Below are 24526 nucleotides of genomic sequence, written 5' to 3'. Positions count from 1 at the left end.
GCATCCTGGGCCTCCATAACACCTCAGCAGTGCCACAGGCTGATTGCTTCCATGCCACGCCGCATTGAAGCAGTCATTCATGCAAAAGGATTCCTGACCAAGTATTGAGTGCATAACTGAACATGATTTTTTGAAGGTTGGCGTTTTTTGTATTAAAAACAATTGTCTTTCATTGGTGGGATGAAATATGCTAATTTTTTGGGACAGTCATTTTGGGTTTTCATGAGCTGTATGCCATAATCATCAGTATTAAAACAATTAACGACCTGAAATATTTCAGTTGGTGTGCAATGAATCTGAAATATATGAAAGTTTCATTTTTATCATTACATTATGGAAAATAATGAACTTGAACTTGAAATAAGTGGTGGAGAGTTTCAAGTTCAATTACAGTTTTTACAGACAGAAGCACGGCTGTGCCATGGGATCTCCAGTGTCACCCATTGTTGCCAGTCTCTACATGGAGGAAGTGGAACAGAGAGCCCTAAACTCCTATGAGGGAACAACGCCAAGCCATTGGTTCCGTTATGTGGATGACACCTGGGTCAAAATCCAAGCCAAGGAAATAGAAGCGTTCACCAGACACATTAACTCGGTTGATAACAACATCAAGTTCACCAGAGAGGATGCAAACGACAACAAGCTGCCTTTTTTGGACTGTTTGGTTCAGATGGAGAGAGAGGACAGCCTCAACATTGAAGTTTACAAAAAAACCAACCCACACAGACCAGTATCTTCTGTTTGACTCCCACCATCCACTGGAACACAAACTCTCTGTCATCAGAACTTTACAACATCGGGCCGAATGCGTCCCCACGAAGACAGAAGGTAAGGAAAAGGAACAGAAACACGTTCAAGAAGCTCTTCAAACATGTGGATATCCTAACTGGGCTTTTGTCAAGTCAGCGAGGAAATCTAAAAAACACACTAATAAACAGAAAAAGGAGAACAACAGACGGAAAAACATTGTCATCCCTTATGTTGCTGGAGTATCAGAGAAATTCAGAAGGATCTTCAACAAACACAAGATCCCAGTACATTTCAAACCCAGCAGGACTCTCAGACAGAAGCTGGTCCACCCTAAAGACAAAACACCCATACACAAACAGAGTGGTGTAGTGTATGCGGTCCAGTGCAGCGAGGACTGTCCAGACCTCTACATTGGAGAAACTAAACAGCCTCTTCACAGACGCATGGCTCAACACAGGAGAGCCAGCTCCACAGGACAAGACTCAGCTGTTCACCTCCACCTCACAGATAAGGGACACTCTTTTAGGACCAAAATGTGCCCATTTTGGACCGAGAACACAGATGGTTTGAGAGAGGGGTGAAGGAGGCAATTTATGTAAAAAGAGAAAAGCCGTCTCTTAACAGAGGAGGAGGCCTCAGATTTCCACTTTCAAAAACCTATAATGCAACTTTAGATTCCCAGCCGGTTTTCACACCTGATGGGAACAGAGGGGCCTCGTCTGTGAATTAGAGGAACAAAAGACTCTTACTGTTAAGGTGTTTAGGTGTGAATTGCCAATCTACATATGTGTGTGTGTGTCTTATCTCACTCAGCCTTATAACCTGAATCTCTCACTCTCTGCTCTTTGAATTGAGAAAGCTCCTCGGATGAGGAGCGAAACGTCTTCTGTTACAAATAAAGTCCAGTTGTTTTTGTATTGAACGTTTTTTGAATTCATCATGTCCTGGATGACTGAGAATCTTCACCAGCACTCTTTCCACATGAATTCTAAAATGTGCTCGTGTGTGTTCAACATCCTTAGCATCAAGTTCACATCTCCATTTAGTGAATGATGGGATTTGAACCTCAGCACATCATTCATTTATACTTTTGTTGGATGTAACTGGGACCCTGTGTACACGGTTTTGTTCCACCTCATGTACAACTTGCGATGTGAATGCCAATAAAGAACCTTGAGCTTGACTCCCACACTGTCTTTAATATCAAAGCCTCTGTCAGCTAACACATCGTCTCCATGTAATAATCTGGAGAGAAGGCCACAGCTTCTGTTATGAGCTTGTCTGATGCACATCCATCCCTTGGAAAGAAAAGAAAGACACAGGTATTAGACAGAGTTTTATGTGACACCTTAAAAAGATGGCAAAAATGCCAAACAGGATGTATTAGTGTTAGTAGAACCATTTGAAATTGTGAGTTTTTTTTATGCTGGCAGAAAATGCCCAACAGTGTTAAACAATGACGACAAGATGGCAAAGCAATGAAGTCCTGTATAATATTTAATAATATAAAAATTATTTGTCCAGCTGTTTTTTATTCAGCTCTGACCTGAGATCCCTGTTCTCCTGTAACAGATGGTTTATTTATGTTCTTTTTTTGTTCACACATTGTATCTGTACCTTTTTGCTTCTGGTTCATGTTCCTCCTCTCCATCATCTGCAGCCTCACTGAGCTCCTCTCCTGGAGTTTCATCCACTTCATTTGAAGGTTTGTCTTGAAGAGGACATATCAGAACACAGATCAGTATTACTTCAGTAAAAGTGACAACACTAGAAACTTTAAACAGTTTATTTCACAATAACACAGATGTCCACCCTGTCTAAACTCAGACTAAGTTACATGTAAAATATAAGCCTGACCTAAACCAGGTTGACCCACTTCTACAAACCGGATTCCAAAAAAGTTTGGACACTAAACAAATTGTGAATAAAAACTGAATGCAATGATGTGGAGGTGCCAACATCTACTTTTTTATTCAAAATAGAACACAAATCACATATCAAAAGTTTAAACTGAGAGAATGTGTCATTTTAAGGGAAAAATCTGTTGTTTCCAAATTTCATGGCGTCAACAAATCCCCAAAAAGTTGGGACAAGTCCATTTTTACCACTGTGTGGCATCCCCCGTTCATCTTACAACACTCAACAGACGTCTGGGGACAGAGGAGACCAGTTTCTCAAGTTTAGAAATAGGAATGCTCTCCCATTCATGTCTAACACAGGCCTCTAACTGTTCAATCGTCTTGGGCCTTCTTTGTCGCACCTTCCTCTTTATGATGCGCCAAATGTTCTCTATAGGTGAAAGATCTGGACTGCAGGCTGGCCATTTCAGTACCCGGATCCTTCTCCTTCATAGCCATGATGTTGTGACTGCTGCAGAATGTGGTCTGGCATTATCGTGTTGAAAAATGCAGGGTCTTCCCTGAAAGAGATGACGTCTAGATGGGAGCATATGTTGTTCTAGAACCTGAACATAGGTCTCTGCATTAATGGTGCCTTTCCAGACATGCAAGCTGCCCATGCCACAAGCGCTCATGCAATCCCATACCATCAGTGATGCAGGCTTCTGAACGGAGCGTTGATAACAGCTTGGGCTATCCTTGTCCTCTCTGGTCCGGATGACATGGCGTCCCAGTGTTCCATAAAGAACTTAAAACCGTGACTCATCTGACCACAGAACAGTCTTCCATTTAGCCACACTCCATTTTAAATGACCCCTGGCCCAGTGCAAATGTCTGAGCTTGTGGAGCTTGCTTAGAAATGGCTTCCTCTTTGCACTGTAGAGTTTCATCTGGCAACGGCAGATGGCACGGTGGATTGTGTTCACTGACAATGCTTTCTGGAAGTATTCCTGAGCCCATTCTGTTATTTCCTTGACAGTGGCATTCCTGTTTGAGGTGCAGTGACGTTTAAGGGCCCGGAGATCACGAGCATCCAGTAGAGTTTTACGGCCTTGACCCTTACGCACAGCGATTGTTCCAGATTCTCTGAATCTTTTGATGATGTTATGCACGGTTGATGATGATAACTTAAAAGTCTTTGCTATTTTACGCTGGGTAACACCATTCTGGTATTGCTGCACTATCTTTCTGCGCAACAATGGTGGAATTGGTGATCCTCTTACCATCTTTGCTTCTGAGAGACACTGACACTCTGAGAAGCTCTTTTTATACCCAATCATGTTGTCAATTGACCTAATTAGAGTTAATTGGTCTTCCAGCTGTTCGTTATATGCTCAATTTCCTTTTTCCAACCACTTATTGCTACTTGTCCCAACTTTTTTGGGATTTGTTGACACTGTGAAATTTTGAATCAACATATTTTTCCTTTAAAATGTTACATTTACTCAGATTAAACTTTTGATCTGTCTATGTTATATTATGAATAAAATATTGACATTAGCCATCTCCACACCATTGCATTAAGTTTTTATTCACAATTTGTTTAGTGTCCCAACTTTTTTGGAATCCGGTTTGTATGAACATGAACTAAACATGATACACCCAGACAAAATCATGGCACAAATTTATGGCACAACACCAACAAAGTGAATTTAGACACTCACCAGAATGTCTGGATCAAACTAGCAGGTCTCTTGGGATGCTGGAGAAAGTTATCAGGACGTCTCACCATCTCCTTTTTGTTACGTCCTACACATGAGCTCCTCGCGTTGTTTCCTGGCAGAGAATCTATTAAAAAAAGTCAGTTTTCAATCTTTTTACAATTCCAGTCATGTGACCGGACATTACATCCAATAACGCAGCAATTTTGGACCATCGCTAAACTGTTTTAACCTACTTAGATTTTTTTTTTAAATGTCAGCGAGAAAGCATGTTTTCGACAGTTAATATGGAGGGCAATAAAAATGGTGGATGCGGCCCAATGCTATCCCATCAGCCGCCACGCCGCGGAAGAGTGACATCACGCTCTAAAGCTCTATATTCTCAGGCACAGATCAGTGGTGTGTCCACTTAAATTGGACCTTTCAAAATCTCCATGAGACCAGCAAAGACTCAAGACAGATAAAATTCAATAAAGTTCTGCCTGCCTTCAAAACAAATGCTGTTTATCTGAATTTGGCTCCCTCAGCTGGCCTTGTAATCTGACCTCCATTGTTGAGGCGGCTGCCTTGAGCAGTGGCATTAAGTTTGTCAATGACGCTCAAAGTGGCTGTCCTTAAACTTGGTGGTGGACACCCCAGGTGAGAAAGACCATCAAGCTTAAGGAGTCCTTTCAGCCCTTGTTAGCTGGTAGGATTTCAGAGGCAGCTGAGTGGTATCAGCAGGACAAGCAGGCTGCAGCCCTGGCTCTTCAGCGCAAAAAAAGAAACTGTCCAGATGACCTGACTGAAAAATGTTGGATTGTATACCTGGATTATTGAGCATGAACTTTGTTGTTTCCAACCAGTTTGACACAATTGTCAACAAGGAAGAGGGCCGGCAATGGAGGCAGGGGCCTACCAAAGAAACCATCTTAGCACCAACAAAACTGGTTTGTTCCATTTTGGAGTAAGATGTTGGGGGAAGAATCAGTTTTGTGTTGTGTGCTTCCTTGACTGATGCAGCCTTCCGGATTGAAGGCGAAACGTTTCAGCGCAAAAAAAGAAACTGTCCAGATGACCTGACTGAAAAAATGTTGGATTGTATACCTAGATTATTGAGCATGGACTTTGTTGTTTTCAACCAGTTTGACACGACTGTCAACAAGGAAGAGGGCCGGCAATGGTGGAGGGGGCGTACCAAAGAGACCATCTTAGCATAAACAAAACTGGTTTGTTCCACTTTGGAGTAAGCTGTTGGGGGAAGAAGCAGTTTTGTGTTGTGTGTTTCCTTGACTGATGAAGCCTTCCGGATCGAAGGCGAAATGTTTCAGCACAAAAAAAGAAACTGTTCAGATGACATGACTGAAAAATGTTGGATTGTATACCTGGATTGTTGAGCATGGACTTTGTTGTTCAGGTGAAATATATTTATTTTGTGGTTGTAATGAGACAAAATGTGGAAACGTTCAACGTGTGCATACACTTATTCAAGGCTGCACATGCAGTTTCAAACTTTAAGCATTTGCACGTGATAACTTTTTAAAACTAAATTTTATTGAACAGTCTACACCAGACAAATGAGATTAAATTAAACATACACTTTTGCTTTAAAAGAAACACAACCAAGTTATTTAAGGTTTAAACACTTTAATTGAGAAACTGAAATTTTAGTATGAATCTTGAAGAAAAGCAACTCAGCAAGCCAGCTGTCTGGTTGCATAGTAAGAAAACTTGTGAAGGTTTAGGCTGATATAAAAAATAAAACAAATTGCAAAAAGGAACTAGAGAAATTGCATTTCCTGCAAAAATCCAGTGTACATGCTTATTGCTGAAGAACTTGCTGGAAAAACAGCTGAAATTAGCTAAAAACATACTGAATTGTAAATGAAATGGAATAACAATCCTAAGTTTGCAGAAGAAAGCAGAAAGAGCACATTTTTGCTGAATTAGGTTTAAATAGGCCGAACTTAGCTCTAAAATTAGGAATATAGCTAAAAAAAACTGAAATTAGCTAATAAATACTAAAAAGGTAGCTGAAAATGTAGAACAAGCCTAAATTAGCAGAAGAAAGCAGAAAGAACATGTTTGCCCAGTTAGGCTGAAAGAAGCAAAAATTAGCACAAAATAGTGTAAATTATCTGAAAATGTATAAATTACGCCCCCCCCCCACACACAAAAAAAAAAAAAAAAAAAAAAAAAAAAAAACAGCTAAACAGTAGCTAAAAAAGTAGGAAGAAGCTAAAATTACCAGAAAAAGGTGGAGAGAACATTTTTGCTGAATTAGAGTGAGAAAAGTTGAAATGAGTGCAAAAAATGTGGAATTGCCTGAAAAAGCTAAAATTAGCATAAAATTGGTAAATAGTAGCTGAAATAGCAGAACAAGCTAGAACTTGCAGAAAAAGCTGAAATTAGCAGAAAGCAGTTGGAAGAAGCACAAAAACGTAGTTAGCAGAAATAATCTGAAAGGAGCACAAAACAGCTGGAGAAACAAAAACAGATGAAATTAGCTGAACGTAGCTGGAAAAAATGTTTAAGTTCGCACAAGGAAACTGAAAGAAGCTGAACCGGGACAACATGTGAAAGGAGCAGTAAAAGGTTATAAACAGATCTAATAATAAATATAAATAGGATCACAATAGTGTGAATGTATGTGAACTATTACACGATTGTATGATTTGTTTAGATTTTTCTTAGAAAACTAAACTAAAACTGCTGTTTTCATCTTTGTAAATTTTAGAGTGAACGACTTAACTTTGGTGAAAACAACAGGTTAAAAAAAGATTTATTAATTTGAAACCATTCATTGTTTTGCAGAAAAAACTACAAGATTATCATTCAGCGCCGCGCACACAGTGAAGAGCCTTACTGTGGGAAGCACCACCAGTTACAGGAGGACTCCATGAAAGCCAACTCTTCAGCAGCTTAACAAGCTGCAACCTGACTGTTGCTAAAGACTGCAGTGTTGTCAGTGAGTCTATGTTGTATAAAATATGAAAACTGTGTTTTATTCCAAAGTCTTTGAATGTATTGTCTTTTTAACCAGCACACACCACAAACATGTATTTTTTTCTTCACTTAAAGGTATGTAATTAAATTTCTACAGTCAAAGAGTTGGCTATATTATTTTTATATGACTATCTTGTTGTTTTTTCCTATCAGTTTCTATTCTTCAGATAAGGTTTACACTTTTCTTTTAGATGTTTTGCAATAAGTAATTGAACATAGAGCTCATGATTAAGGTCACCCTTAAAGAACTTTAGTATTATCTTCATTTTCCGAACCTCTATATATATACCTCTTGCCAAACTGCCAAAAAAACACCAGAAGTAGAAGAAAATTCAGTCTGCAGCTGCAACTCTTCTTCTTCATAGTCACAAACAAACTGTTTTGCCCACTAAGCAGTGATGCATTTGATGTCTTGAACCACTTTGGCTGTGGCAACCTGACTGGGAGCAGTCGATGGGGGAGAGGACGGCCCCCAGAAACCGTCTTACCACCAGCAGACTGGTTGGTCCACAGTTTGTTTGTGACTCCTCAGATTGATGAAGCCCTTTGGATGGAGGGCGAAACGTCTCTCAACAAAAAAACAAACTGTCCACATGACCTGACTGAACATTGTTGGATTTTTACCTGGATTACTGAGCACGAACCTTGATGTTGATGCTTTTTTCCCTTCTTTCCTCAGAGAGAAGGTCAAGCTCAGACTCACTTTCAGTGTAACCAGGGCTGACAGCTCAAACCATGCTGAGTAATGAAGACAGGTTTTATTTCCTTTGTGCAGTGGTGTAGTCTATGCGATACGCAGGTATACGGAGTATACCCACTAGAAAAGCTTAAGAATTTCAGTATAGCCACTTAAAAGTGCCCAATGATACACACCATTGGGCATAAATGCTTCTGTAACTATCTATCAGTATGCAGCACTTGTTTATTACATTCACTTATCCTGCAAATTATTGTATAATTATTACTTCTGTACTTACTACTTAATACTTGAACATGCTTTGCTTTGATACTATTTTATAAATTCTATAACATGTTTTTAACACAAAGCCAACGGTTGTACAAAGTTTGGTGTTCATTTATTCAAATATAAGCATCAGAGAAATTTGGAAATGTTCAATATGCTTAAAAATCAAAATAAATTGACCATTACATTGTACTAACCAGTGTACTTTGGTTTCTAAGCACAGTATACGGGCCAACTACAGTAAAGTTTTACGTTGGATGTTAATTGGACATTTGCGCTCCGTGGCTTCAGCTGTATCCTACATAAAACTAACTTTACCATGGTACACCCATTATGAAAATGTAGACTACACCACTGCCTTTGCGGTTTGTTTGATAACCTTATAGAGCCATAAACCTTTGTGTTCTGATTGGAAAACATCTTCAGTGAGGTTTTACCTACTTTTTGACATTTGAACTGAAGATGCAATAACGTGACCAGCAGAGTTGTAAAGGGAGTTATGCATCATGTTGTCCCTTCTACTCTTTTTTACTAATTCTTTCATAAATGATACATTTTATGTGGAAACCTTCGGGTGGGCATGTAACAAACAGTACAACTTTGCTAATTTATTTATTTTTAAGTCTTTAATTTCACCCCAGAGATTAAAATTAAGAGCCTTTTATGTTGAAAACTGAGTTGTAGCTGTTTAGGTCAAATCTAAAGCATTAAAAATCTCCAGCTGCGTGTGAGGTTTGGAGCTGCACACAGATGGGATGTTGGGAGTAATATCAGATGTTTGATAGGTAAACATCACAGAGGAAACTACCGTCTTCACTTCAACAAAGAAAGCTGAGTTCGGCCATTTCCTCATCACTCTGCTCCGATGCTGATTCGGACATTATCCAAACTGTTGATCTACGTGACGTCAACAGCGTTCTTATCAGATGTCACACTCTTCATGGTCAAGCTGGTAATTTGGAATGGAATGCATCCGCTTTCAGCTTGGGAAGAAATGGCTTCCTTCCATCTGTTCCATTTCCCTTCCTTTCTCATTAGTACTTTACAAGTCAATGTTTGTCAGTTTCCTTCTGTGTTCACACTATATTTTTGTGTTTGTTTTTAGTGAGTCGTTCATTTTTAAACTGTAGCCTTTGGAAAATAACCCTGAAAAAGCAGAACAGTGAATCAAAACTTTAAAGTTATCACGATTTACTTAAATAACCCCAAAATTTCTCTTTAAACACATCCACTGTCCGTGAAAAAGTACTGATGGAATTAAGGGGAGGCACCTCCTCGTGAGAGCGCCATGAGAAGAAGAAAAAAAAAAGGGATGGGGAAGGAAGTGGGAAATGAAGACAACAACAAATAATAAACAGTAGAGCCAGCAGTGATTGCAGATCAGAAACATGCAGCTCTGGAACCAGAGATACCTCAAGAAAGAGAGCAAGAAAGAAAAACATGAACTGCAAAAGAGAAATAACCTTAATGGTGTTGTGTCAGGGCTGGGAAAAAGCAAGAGTGGAAAAGAAGCAGAGTGGAAGTTTGTACATTTCTGCATGCTCTGTATCCGAACATACCTGTTTTCCAGTGTATTGTTTGGAAATAATTTGCTTGTTTGTTAAGTTTTTGTTTCATATGGGCGACTGTGGCTGAGTGGTTAGAGTAGTCGTCCTCCAGTGCAAGAGTTGGGAGTTCGACTCCACCGGCAGTCACATGCTGAAATGTCCCTGAGCAAGACACTGAACACATCATTACCTCTGATGTGTGTCCCATTGGTGTATGAATGTGATAAAGCTCTGATTATTACTTGTAGAGATCTAGTAGTGTTGTATGAATGGGTAAATGAGGCGCAGATTGTGTTGTAAAGAGCTTTGAGTATCTTGATAAGATAGAAAGGTGCTATATAAGTACAGTCCATTCATTTCAGAAAAAGTCTGAGCTTATTCTCACCACAGTTTACATCACATTTCCCGAATGAACACAACAAATGAGAATTTTATCATTCTCAGGATCTCCTCAAAACAAAATATTCTGCTAGTCAAAAAAGAAAAAAGAAAGAAAGAAAAGGTAAGGCACCTCGTTATTGCCCCCTGTTGCGAAACAAAGAGTGGGGCTCGTCCGTGCATGTTGTGAGCATGATAACTTAAAAAATAAACAAAGTACCGGTTTCCATTTTGGAGAGTGGCTACATCTACAGTAGGTGTAAAAAAGCTAATTGTAGAAACTTGGGCTGCCACATGAAAATCCAAGATGATCACCACCACATGACACACACACGCACGCACGCACGCACACACACATACACAGAGCCAGTTTATTTATAAAGTGCCAAATCACAACAAAATCATCTCAGGGCACTGAACAGAAACATTCACATACATAGAAAAACCAATTAGTAAAGTTCTCTATCTAAGGAAGCCAGCAGACACGTTGAATCTTCACTTCGTTGCAGTCTCCCATCCTGAACAAGCACAAAGACAACAGTGGAAAGGAAAAACTCCCTTTTAACAGAACTATACGAAGCCAAGATTCAACTTGTCTGCTGGCCTCCTTGGATAGAGAACTTTACTAAGTGGCTTTTATGTATGTGAATGTTTCTGTAAAGTGCCCTGAGACAACTTTGTTGTGATTTGGCGCTATATAAATAAACTGAATTGAATTGAATAAACCTCCAGCAGAAACAGGCTCAGCAAGCAGCCATCTGCTTTGACCAGCTGGGTTTAAGAGGACAGAAAGAGGAGACGAACACAGAATGGCAGGTCCAGATATACTGTAGGTGCAGGTGTACCTCCAATTGGAAGAAAGACAACATGTCATGGAGAGAAAAAAAATACAAATACAAAACAGGTTGAGTAGCATAGTGAAGAAATGTGGTCAGTTTGTCATCCAGAAGTCGAAGCGTATCGCAGCATAAATAAAGGATAGCTCAGTAAACTTAAGCTGACCCTAACTATATGATTTATCCAAAAGGAAAGTCTTAAAACTGGACAATGTGTCAGCCTAACAGACAGAAACTGGAAGTTGGTTCCACAAGAGACGAGCCTGATAACTGAAATCTTTGCCTCCATTCTGCTTTTTGAAACTCCAGGAACCACAAGTAAACCTGCAGCCTGAGAGTGAAGTGCTCTGTGAGGAAAGTATGGAACAATAAGATCTGTAATATAAGATGGAGCTAGGTTGTTGAGAGCTTTGTAGATTATGAGTAAGATTTTGATTATATTTTGAATTTGACAATTTGACAGTGGAGAGAAGCTAAAACTGGAGAGATATGATATATCCTACTAACTCCAGTTAAGACTCTGGCAGCAGCATTTTGGATCAACTGGAGACTTTGATGAAGTTTTTGGACACCCAGATAACAAACTATTGCAATAGTCCAGTCTGGATGTGACAAATGCATGTACTAGTTTTTCCTGCATCATTACACATGTGTGTGTGTGTGTGTGTGTGTGTGTGTGTGTGTGTGTGTGTGTGTGTGTGTGTGTGTGTGTGTGTGTGTGTGTGTGTGTATGTGAGCTAGATCATTTAAAGCACTATATATTTTCTAGTGTTTATATTTCTTACCACCCCTTGCCTCCTCCAATGCATCTGGTCATGGATAAAACTGCACCCTCCACTCAGAAGATCAGTCGAACTGCGCTGCCTCAGATAAGCAAAAAAAAGAAGTAATAACCTCCCTCTGTTCTTTTCTACAGTGCAACTCCACTCAGATACCTTGCACCAATGACATTAAGGTTCACTTTCATTCTCTTTTCAATTTCAGTCCAGAAAAACACTAATCCCCAAAAATACAAACATTCACTATTCAAAGCAGCAACAGGGGACATTGGCGAACCACTATCTGTTGTACCTTAATTGATCTGTGTTCATCACCCTGTTCTGAACCTGACCACCTTCACAGAGACTGCTGAAGAGAAGCACCAGAACTCTGCAAAGAGATGCAGCGAAAGAAGACAAATTAATGACAATATGTTTACTACACCAGGGAGATGGTGGCATGTTCTGCTTTCTTCTCATTATCATGTACTGAAAAACAGAGAAAAAAAGTAGTTCTTTGAGTTCTGTTTAAAAATATTTTTATTTTATTCTTTCAATGGTCAAAAATGAAAATATTTTTAAAAATGCATTTTTTTAGTTTTCTTGTTTGAATACTAAAACATCAAAAGTACAGGCAAACCTAATTAACCAATTTTCCCAAATTTTGACTTCAAGCGTCTTCAGAAAGGTGAAGTAAAGATCTATTGAAACTAAAACAACCCTATCAGTGTCAGAGAAACATAAACTAGTTTAAAAGGATGCTAGTTACATTTTTCAAATTCAATTCAATTCAAAAATACTTTATTAATCCCAAAGGGCAATTATTTGTTGTAACTTGTTATCCTCGTTTCATTAAGAGATATAGATACTGATGACTGTAGGCAAGAAGGATCTCTTTAAAATATCACAGCAGATCTGAAGAAACTGGCTGCAGATACAGTCTGATCCATCCATCCAGACTCGGCTGACCTCTTGGTTCCCCAGGCTGCAGGACCGCCCGAATACTGGGCTGAACTCCTCCCAGAATGATGGTCACTCCTTCCAGCAGCCTGCCGAGCTCCTCGTCACTGCGGACAGTGGGCTGCAGGTGTCGGGGGACAATCCCGATCCTTCTGCTGTGACAAGCCAAGTTTCCTGCTATTTCCAGAATCTCGGTGGTCAGGCACTCGAGTACAGCCAGCAGGTAGCTGGGAATGCATCCACGGCGCCTCCTTTTCAACTCATTTGAGATTTGGGGCTGTAGTTGAGATATTGAGATGTTAATTAGCAGCTCCCACTTGTAAAAAAGCACCTTGCTGTCATGGTTACACATTATAATAAATGTCCAAAACGAAAAGAGTTTCAGTAAAAATCCTTCCAGCTGCACAGCATCTGATACCAGAGGAAACAATCATCCAGAAAAGGTGATTTACATCCAGACAAAGAGGAATTAAAGTTTCCAAAAGCAAAATCTCAGAATGAATGGAACTTAGCTACTTCAAAATGCAGCCACTCTGAGCGGCGCAATTCTAGAACACAAACATTTATAAATAGTTAGTTCTTTATCAGCATCAGCCTCAGGGCACAGAGAGTGGAGGAGGAAGAGCCAAAAGTCTTGGCCAGGGTGTTGTATGGTCTGGGGACAGAGACATGGACAAAAAGACAGGAGAAAAAACAGGAAGTGGCAGAAATGAAGATGTTGAGGTTCTCCTTAGGAGGAGAATAACTGGTTCTCATAAAAGACATAACCTCATCCTGATGCATGCTCAATAACCCAGCCATCCATTATCTTTTACCCACTTCTTCCATTTTAGGTCACGGGGGTTGTCAGTGGGCCCATTTCCTGTAAACAAGTCGGCGGCAGAGAGGGCGGAATCCAGAAACCATTTTATCACCATCAAACTGGTTGACCCACTATGTGAATGTGCTTGTGGGACTGAGTTTGTTGTAGCTCCTCGGACTGATTAAGTCCTTTGGATGAAAGACAAAACCTTTCAGTAAAAAAATAATCATCCAGAGGACTTGACTTAACTTTGTTGGATTTGGGATAAATATTTCCACCAAACTGTTAAAAAAAAGCGTGTTTCTTTGACTTTGTGGAGATCTGTCATCTTTGTGTGTCTCTGCTGTCAGCGCCTGGACAAGTAATTCATTCTGAACGTAGTGTTTCACATTGTCCCTCTGTCACACCTGAAGAGTCTGAACACAGACTGGTTGTAATGAGATACTACTCCAGCAGAGGGCAGGAAATGACAAACATCTAAAAGTTTCTAAAAAATAAATACATCCTTGTATTTGCCTGTCTGTGTATCCATGTGCTTCCTGGAGCACATGGACGTTTATTCACTTGTTAAATAGATCAACACATTTCTCACTCACTAAATAATTTAGCTGGACTACATGTGATGAGGCCAGGACACAACAACAACTCAGCTTGACTTCAGGACTACCTGCCTGGGTGAAGATTTGTGGCTCATGTGTAGTAGTGGGCCACTAGTACACAACTACTAGTGGCTCATGCGTACTAGTACTAGTAGTACTACTACTAGTATTATTATTAGTAGTAGTAGTGTTCTGGACAAATTTCTATGTTTGAAAATGGCTCGACTGTACAGACAGGAGAACTCTGGTCTAACAAGTCAGAAGCAATCAAACTGAATAAGACACTAGAGAAAAATATTAATATAAAAAAAACTGGACATTGTTTACTTCCTTAACAGTACAGCTATAATTACACAAACTTTAAAAATGTAGACAGACCCAGTCCATGTGTCATGGTTTGGGAAGTAGAACCCCAGAATGCAAATATTTATATACACACATATATATATATATATACTGATATATTTATATCCATAGATATCTCTTTATGTAATTATATATATATATGCATATATATATGTATATATATATGTATACATGTGTATATATATATATAGATATGTATATATATATATATATGTATATATGTATATATATGCATGTGTGTGTGTGTGTATGCATATATAATTACATCAAGAAGTGTCAGAGAATTTCAAGTCAAGGGTTATGAATGTTTTATTGTGTTTTTATATTTTTGCTGAGATGGCTGAGAAACATATTTCCGTCTTCCCTGAGAACCTGATGTTTCTCAAAACAGCCCCTTATCTTGACCAGGAGGCCATGGTTCTTTACGGTCAACAACGTCAGTAAGAGAGTTTCTCCCAACAAAAACTAATGGTTATTGTGGCTGCAACAACAAACAAAAAACCTGAGGAGTCACAGAGGAGCCAAGAAGGCCAACCAGATGTGGCATGAAGCACATGCAGTATAATGACAGACTGATGATGGAAGTGAAACTGGAGGACTTTGTGGACTGACGAAGAAACTGGAGACAGCTCGATGAGACAGGGGACAGGTGTCAATGGTCAGAGCAGGAGCTGAAGTGAGGAAAAGTACAGGGAAAAACATGAACTGATGTCACAGGGAACTCAGAGGGACAGAAGACAGGACAAACACGTAAAAACAAAGGAATAAATGTAACAAGAAAAGAAAGACCACCGCAAAACAACTACAGAACCCACATCCTGACACACTGCAGCACTAACATCAAAACAGTTTTCTGCTGTAACCAACAGTTGACTTGGCTGTACATTGATTTGACAGTTATGTGCATTTAGCATAGTTAGCACACAAACTTGGTTGTGTAAGTTTTATTTTAATTACAGACAAGAGTGAGACCATCACACCAGACTAGAGACTGAGTTCTGAGGTTTAAACCTGGACTGAGAGTCCATGGTGCACCTCATACCAAACCTTCATGCCTCATCAAGCATCAGGACCTTGTACTCCAGGATGGAGGCAATCAGAGAAGCACGAACGCAGGTTCAGTGGGTGACCAGGTCCATGCTAGACTCTGATTTAGGAAAGAAAGATAACCTGAATTAAAAAGGCAGTCCAGTGTCAGCCAGGGAACAAGAGGGAGCACAGCAGGCTGGTCAGTTCAGCAGCTGGACTCTTCTACTACAAAGCCAGGCTTGTACTGGATGTAGTATGAGTCAGTATTGTCTTGCTGAAATATGCAAAGCCTTCCCTGAGAAAGATTTTCTGGATGGGAGCATATTTAGTTCTAAAACCTGCACATACTGTTCTACATTGATGGTGCCGTTCTAGATGTGTACGGTATCTGAACACCCCCATACCATCAGAGAGGCAGGACTGTGTGCAGATAACAGGCTGAATGGTCTGTCTCCTCTTTAATGCAAAGGATGTGGCATCCGTGGTTTCCAGATGCCACATCTTCCTGTAGTCATCACACCTTTTAACAAAATTTGCCAACTCAGATCAGAATATATTTTACCTTTTTTTTTTTTTTGCACGGGTTCAGTAATTTTTGCCCCGTTTTATCCCAATTTTGCCAATTTAATGATTTGCTTGATTTACATCTTTTGTTTTTTTTTTTAATTCTGCTGCATTTTTTTGTCTGTTGCTAAAAGTTTTCCCCGAAGTAATAAAGAAAGCTTGCTGTACATCATGAAAAATAAGCATACATTACATAATGCTCTGATGTAAGCCTTACTTTAAAAATGTTTTTAGTTAGAGTATATATATATATATATATATATTATAAAATAATAATAATAATTTAATAAATAAAAGACACAAAAGAGCTGACAGGGCAGCAAACTTAAGGCAACACAGGTGTGGGAAAAACAGGTGTAATGACAAAAGGAGCAGGCCAAGACACACCACCAGAGGGCACAATACCTACAGTTCAAGTTTATTGAGTGGAAAACAACAAAATGACATTAAATTTCAAATGTCAAAGAAACACAAAGCTAGACCAGGTGGTGCTCCTCAAAACAAAACACAAAAACACAAACAGCTTGATCTAAAATTGAAAACAACACTTTACATTTATTTGTGTGTGTGTGTGTGACCCTCACGACCCAAAAAGGAAGAAGCGGGTAAAGATAATACATGGATGGGTTTCTAGTCTTTTGGCATCCATCTTGAACCGAGTTGGCTCAGCTGTACATTTAATAATTATTTTAATTATTTCTTGAAAGCTTTATTTAATAGCATTTTCTAACACAAAGACAGAATCAATGTGAAATGGTGTGTATGGCAAAAAATTAAACAAAGATATTTGAAAAGAGTTTGTCAATCTCCATTTTGTTTTTGGTTAATAAGTGTTTTGTTAATTGGTAGCTTATCTAAGTGTGAATGGTTGTTTGTCTCTATGTGACCCTGTGATGGACATGATCAGCCCAGCCTGTCCCACAATGACCACTGCAGATAGGCGCCAGCCCTCCTGTGACCCTGCACTGAAAAGCAAGTAAAGAAAATGATGGATAGACATTTGTCAAACTTGATTTGGTGGCCATATTTAATCAGGTTGACTCTAAAAGTTCTAAATGTAAATAGCTTCTGAGCGTTTCATTAACATTTGTCCAGTGGTTCATGTATAGATGGAAGTTTTCTGATAGTCCAAGTACATTAAATATGTTTAATTGTGATTGTAAAAAGGTTTTCCTGTAGATGTAAGAGCAAACATGTCGCCGTTCGACAGTGAATCACAACTCCCATCCTCATAACCCTGACCAAGATAAAAATACAAACATACTGCTTTTGATTAAACTGATGGAAGCTAACCAGGCATTTCTAATACATTTTGTTAATATAGTCTAACTATTTTGAACCAGAGTGCATGTCAGCATTCTGTTCATTACCTCACAAGGCAAAAGTGCACTACTCACAAAAAATAAAATAAAAAAAATAAAGCCACTATGTTCTCCTTGGCCTATTAGTATGTGGCTGGTTTGTTTGGAAAATCTCCTTCATGACAAATGGCAATGGGTTTTTCTATTTCCCACATCCCTGAGACACTGTTCTGCATCCTCCTGTCTCACTTCGTGCTCACCCTTGCTTTTTCAGACCGGGTCCAGAGAAAAACTACAGGAGTCATGTCTGTGCTGAGTGGTTCCCATGATCTGGTTGTTCAAGTTCTCAAATACCAAGCCACACCCGTCTATGCAGGCTCCAGTTGAGGGTTCTGGCTCTGACTCTGGCTTGAGAGATGGCAGCCCATGGGTTTGAGTGAACTCATGAGGAACAGTAACAGAAAAGTATCTGTATGCTCTCACTTGAACAGGTTTATGACGCCATTAATGTTACTCATTCTATGTGAAATGGACTTTAGACACAGCTGAACAAGGTATTTGAATAAAAAAAATACAAATTTTTGATGAACGTCTTTCAGTGGGACAAGTACCTGCTAAACACTAAATCATCATATATTTTTTAATTACTTGACTGATTAATTTATTAACCTTGATGTTACCATGCCACTGAGGTCGTTTGCACACCTGATATTCCAGTATACTCAGTTTGGTTGGGGACCAATATTCATAACATTTTGTTTACATTTGAGCTGGTGCGTTTGCATTCACACTGCACTGTGTAGTCGGGCCAACCTGTTCGAACCAACCTGTTCCCCGCCTCACCTGTGGTGGCGCTGCACCAAGAACTACTGAAAGAAACAACACAAAAACCTCTGAAGAAGACACTTTTTCTTCTTCTGAAAATAAAAACAAAAACGGAGTGGCGTCAAATTTTGTCATTTTTCAACACTGGACTCAGCATGAGTGGAAGATGAGGCAGAAGACCATGGAGAATGTTGTTTTTCACACAAGGCAAGCTGACGACTCCGTATGAGGTAAGAGAAATGTGTGTTTGTTTGCCCTGCGCTGTAGTCCACTTCCTGCTTTTGGAGCGGTCTCTGGTCTGCTTGCATTCACACTGTACTCGAATCGCGCTAGAGTTTTCTTCAACCAGACCGAGACCTAGGTTTTTAGGCGGGCCAGAGTTCGCTGTTTTGGTCCGTGACAGAGTTTGATGGCGCTTTCACACCTCCCCAAACGATCCGGACTTCCTAGGCAAACGGGACTGGAATTCGGGACAACAGGGCTGGTGTGAATGCACCCTGAGATCACAGGTCTATTTTACAAGGGAGGCCTGGGCCTGAAGGCAGCCTAATGCATGTTTTTTGGACTGTGGGAGGAAGTGGAGAAACTCCACAGAAAGACGAGGAGAACATGTAAACTCCACACAGAAGGATCCCAAACCCAGCCTGGGGACTGAACCAGGACCTTCTTGCTGCGAAGCAACAGTGCAGCACTGTTAGATACATTAGGTATGTTATGTTGGGGGGAGTGGTGGCGCAAAGGTTAGAGAAGGTGGGCCTGTGATCAGAAGATTGCCGGTTCAAGCCTCTGTACTGACAACATCAAAAATGTGGGTGAGGTAAGTGAAGCACCCACACCTGCCCCCTCCCTCATTCGCCCCACTCTGGGCCCATGAGCAAGGCCCTTAACCTCCATCTGCTCCCTAAACAGGTCTTTCTTGAAAATGAGTTCTCGTGGCTCAATGAGACTACCTGTATAAATAAAGGCTAAATGAAAAAAAAAAGTTGGGTATGCTATGGTGGCATATAGAATATTGACGCTATGAAAAACTTTTTTTTCTCCCATTTAGTTTTATAGCTGCCTAGAAGGTTTGGCTCTAAACTACTACATGAAAAAAAAGTACTAAAAACAATTAGAACCATTTCATTCTACCTCTCGAGAGGGCGTGCCCCAGAGACCATTTTAGCACCAACATAACTGTTTTTTTCCCCCACTATGGAGTAGCTATTGGGGAAATATCAGTTTTGTTTGGCGTTTCCTCAGACTGATGAAGCCTTCTGGATGTTGGGCGAAACGTTTCAGCACAAACAAAAAAAAAAAAAATTGTCCAGATGACTTGAACATTGTTGGATATCATTGTAAAAATGCAATATTCAACTGTTCAATTAAAATAAAATTTGGAAAAAGAAAAATACTGAAATACTTTTCCATGTGCAGTATAGCAAGCTGTTTATATTGAGAGAAGGATGTTAGGAATGCAGCTGCCAGGAAAAAGACAAAGACAAGATATATGGATACAGTTGGAGAGGCCATGGAGGTAGATGGAGTGAGGACAGAGTGACATGGAGGAGGATGACTCGCTGTGGAGACCCCTGAAGAGGGAAAAGCCAAAAGAAGAAGAACAACAACAAGAACAAGATGAACAAGAAAAATAAGAAGAAAAAAGAACAAGAAAAAAGAACAAGATGAGCAAGAAGAAGAGGAGCAAGAAGAAGCTGAAAATAACTATAGTTTTTCTTCAACTGTCCCTCAGTAAATTAGAACAGTAGTCATTTTACAAACAAAAACTAAAAGCCTCAAACTGTTTCTTTTCAATAAGTAAAAGTGGAAAATAAGGAAATTTTTCAATAATTTGAACAAAAGTAGTTATTTTGAAATGATGAACTAATAAAACCGAGACTAGTTAGCTATAGGATCCACATAATCAAAACCAATCTTTAAATTTAAATAAACTGCTCTGCTCTTTCAAGCAGTTTGAGTCATTTTGTGTGAAATCGTTGCTGGTGTAGCTAAATCAGAGTTCATTCCAGCAGAATCACATGCAACAGCCGGGGAACTGCATCCACAGGCTGGACAACATGAACTCTTGGTCCCAAACAAACAACCACGATGAAGAGAAAGAGCCAAGCGTGAAGAAAAGACATTTCAGTTGAGAAGTAGACGACCCCTACAAGGAAGCATCTGTATCTCCGTCAGAGAACATCCCGTACTGCACATTGATGGATACAAGTTCTGCCTTGGTTGTGTTTAGAAGCAGAAAAACATGTGTATATTTAGGCAGGTCTTGAAACTCCAGCTTTCTGTCCATACAGTGAGAAACAACAATCCCTGATTTGGGATTTCCAGGTGCACCCTCAGCCTGTGGTTAGGTCAGATTTGGTTGGTGGCTCCAAGCTCTCCGCAGTCTCTGACAGTTCATCCAGTAACTCTGTGAATGCCGGCCGCCGGAAGGCCTCCACCTTAGATCAGGAGAGAAGAAGCATTGGTAAGCATAATGCTAACCCTGGTATAAAGATTCGCATCCTGTTTTTGTGGTTAAAAAGAAAAAACATATGTTTACCATTTAATTCACAGGCAGTTCTCATTCATGTGACCTGCCACCTCAACTTCTTGTTAACTCTGTTCCCATGTCAAATGAGCACAAGATCCTAAACTATTCAATAGACATTGTGTTGCTTCTAGTTCCTTGTTTGCCCCAGTTACGAATGGAAAACCATCTACTTCTCCTTTAAACCGAACATCTACAAATCAAATCTCTCCTACAAGTCAATCTTCAGTAAACCAAACCTTTTCATTTCCACTGTTTTCTGTTAATGAGGTTAATAAATTGTTAAAAGATCTGGACCCTAGAAAATCTGCAGGCCCAGATGAATGTCATCCTCATTTCTTAAGGCTGGCCGCTTATATCATTGCAGAACCGATGTCTCACATTTTTAATCTGTCCATAAGCCAAAACACCATTTCAAACACTTAGAAAACAGCTTTTGTTCTACTTTTATTGAAGGGAGGAGACCCCACTATACGGAAAGACTATTGACCAATCTGTAAACTCTGTCTTCTTGCTAAGGTTTTGGAAAAATTGACAAATACTCAAGTTGAGAAGTATTTGGACTTATTTAACATCTTACGTCCCTATCAATCTAATTTCAGGAAACAACAGCAAAACGACTGCTTCAATGAAGGTTCTTAATAACATTATTGAAGCAGTGGATGCCAAGGATTATTGTGCTGCACTTTTTTTTTAGAACCGTCTAAAGCTTTTGACACTGTCGATCATGACATCTTGTGTCATAAGCTCTCAGAAATTGGTTTCTTAGATCACACCATTGGTTGGTTCACTAATTATCTCTCAGATCAGAGCCAATGTGTTCAGTACAATGGTACTTCTTCCAGCTATCTGTCAACAATGGTGTACCACAAGGTTCAGTCTTAGGACCCACCCTCTTCACAATCTGCATAAGTAAGTAGGTGAAATCATCCCTGATGCATCCTTACATTTCTATGCCAATGACACTGTAGTTTATTGTTGAGCTAAAACAGTTACTAAGGTTTTCCAGCTCTTACAGTCTGCATTCGACATCATCCAGTCAGATTTTTTCCATCTCAAACTGGAGCTAAATGCTGATAAAACCAAAGGAATGTTGTTTTTAAACAGAAAGTCGGTCACAGCAGTCTTTCATTCAATTTTATCTTCAAATGGTGTCCCTATTGAGTTTGTCGATTCTTATAAATTCTTGGGTATTTTGGTTGATTCGCATCGCTTAAGCCTTATGTCGAAAACTTGGTAAAGATGCTGAAAGTAAAATTAAAAAAACGTTCAATACACAAACAACTGGACTATTTGTAACAGAAGACGTTTCGCTCCTCATCCGAGGAGCTTTCTATATTCAAAGAGCAGTGAGTGAGGGATTCAGGTTATAAGGCTGAGTGAGATAAGACACACACACATATGTAGATTGGCAGTTCACACCTAAACACCTTAACAGTAGGTCTTTGTTCATCTAATTCACAGACGAGGCCCCTCTGTTCCCATCAAGTGTGAAAACCGGCTGGGAATCTGTTTTAAAGTTGCATTATACGTTTTTGAAAGTGGAAATCTGAGGCCTCCTCCTCTGTTAAGAGATGGCTTTTCTCTTTTTAAATAAATTGCTTCTTTCTCCCCTCTCTCAAACCATCTGTGTTCTCGGTCCAAAATGTGCACATTTTGGTCCTCAAAAGAGTGTCCTTTATCTGTGAGGTGGAGGTGAACAGCTGAGTCTTGTCCAGAGGATGTGGCTCTCCTGTGTTGAGCCATGCGTCTGTGAAGAGGCTGTTTAGTTTCCCCACTGTAGAGGTCTGGACAGTCCTCGCTGCACTGGACCGCATATATTACACCACTCTGTTTGTGTATGGGTGTTATGTCCTTAGGATGGACCAGCCTCTGTCTGAGAGTCCTGCTGGGTTTAAAATGTACTGGGATCTTGTGTTTGTTGAAAATCCTTCTGAATTTCTCTGATACTCCAGCAACATAAGGGATGACAATGTTTTTACGGCTGCCATTTTCCTTTTTCTGTTTATTAGTGTGTTTTGTAGATTTCCTTGCTGACTTGACAAAAGCCCAGTTAGGATATCCACATGTTTGGAGAGTTTCTTGAATGTGTTTCTGTTCCTTTTCCTTCCCTTCTGTCTTCATGGGGACGCATTCGGACCGATGAGAAAGCTCCTCGGATGAGGAGTGAAACGTCTTCTTTTACAAATAAAGTCCACTTGTTTTTGTATTGAACGTTTTTTGAATTCATCATGTCCTGGATGACTGAGAATCTTCACCAGCATACTGAAAGTAAAACCACCCATAAGTCATTGGTTAAGATATGTTGATGACACCTGGGTTAAAATTAAATCTCAGGAAGTCCAACATTTTACTGATCAACTCGGTGGATGAATATATACAGTTCACACGAGAAGATGTAAAAAAATGGCAGGCTGACTTTCTTGGACTGTGAGGTTCAGTTTCTGATAGAGGACATTTGCAAACTGAGGTGTACCACAAACCCACCCACACAGAGCTCTAGAGCAATGTGGATATCCTAACTGGGCCTTCCTGAAAGCAGAGAAGAAACCCAAACAGGACTCCAACCAGCCATCAGGTGAAAAGGAGGAACCCAGACCCCGACCAGTGGTCATTCCGTATGTTGCGGGAGTAAATGGGACTGTACTTATATAGCACCTTTCTATCTTATTTCTAGATACTCAAAGTGCTTTTACACTACAATCGGTGCCTCATTTACCCATTCATACAGCACTCTACATCTCTACAAAGCTAATTGAACAAATCATTCTAATGAGACTAATCAGTGCTTTAGATCACATTCATACACTGATGGGACACACATCAGAGGCTATGAGGGGTTCAGTGTCTTGCCCAGGGACACTTCGGCATGTGACTGCTGGTGAATTCGAAACCCAACATTGGAGGACGACTGCTCTAACCACTCAGCCACAGCCGCCCAGTATCAGAGAAACTGAAACGTTTATTTTCTAAACACAATGTCCCAGTGGCGTTTAAACCCCAAAATACATTACGGCAAAGACTGGTTCAACCCAAAGATCCAGTCGCCCGGCACAAACAGAGTAATATTGTGTATGCTGTTCAGTGTCAGGAGGGTGATCAGTCTTACATCGGGGAAACTAAACAGCCACTGGCCAAAAGGATGGCCCAGCACAGAAGAGCAACATCATCAGACCAGGACTCTGCAATCTACATTCATCTCCAGGCCAGCAGTCACTCTTTCAGGCATGAAGATATTCACATCCTTGAAAAAGAGGAACGATGGTTTGAGAGAGGGGTAAAGGAGGCCATCTTTGTGAAGAGAAACCGTCCATCATTAAACAGGGGTGAAGGCCTCCGTGTTCAACTGTCCCCCTCTTACAATGCTGTTAGTGCTAGTATCACTCAGCCCGCTGTGAATAGCAAGCAACCATCAGGGTGCTAATGATCCATCGTTAGGCTGATGGTCCTCCAGCAGCTAGTTTTGGTTGTCAGCAGCAAACTGGTTGATCCACTACGAGAAGGTGCTATTTATAAAACTGAGCTGAATACAGCACCTCAGACTGAATAAGTCTTTCGGATGAAAGACTAAACATTTCTACTTTCTTTTTTTTTTTTTCTTTTTTTTTTTTTGAATGTCCAGAGGACCAGACTTAACTTTTTTTTAAATTTTCTACCTGGATTATTGAGCATGCATCAGGATATGAAAGTTAAACTGGGTTTCTTTTTCAGAAATAGATCCTGTCTAACTCTGAACACTAGGTAACGCCTTGTATCTGTGACTTTCCTTTCCTTCA

The 24526-nt window shown here is 40.0% G+C and overlaps 1 protein-coding gene across 1 annotated transcript in view; it reads left to right on the top strand.

The window, feature by feature from the left end:
* Positions 1–7214, top strand: part of npr3 (natriuretic peptide receptor 3) — a 91522-nt gene extending 84308 nt beyond the window's left edge. The window contains exon 6 of the mRNA XM_037680738.1: positions 7103–7214. Coding sequence (XP_037536666.1) covers positions 7103–7214 — 112 coding nt within the window. The remainder of the gene's footprint in view (positions 1–7102) is intronic.
* Positions 7215–24526: the final 17312 nt, after the last annotated feature.

This window comes from Nematolebias whitei, chromosome 8, assembly GCF_014905685.2.
Source record: "Nematolebias whitei isolate Nwh7 chromosome 8, NemWhi1, whole genome shotgun sequence".
Taxonomy (NCBI): Eukaryota; Metazoa; Chordata; class Actinopteri; order Cyprinodontiformes; family Rivulidae; genus Nematolebias; species Nematolebias whitei.
Note: the sequence above shows the minus strand (reverse complement) of the source record. Positions and strands in the feature narration are given on the sequence as shown.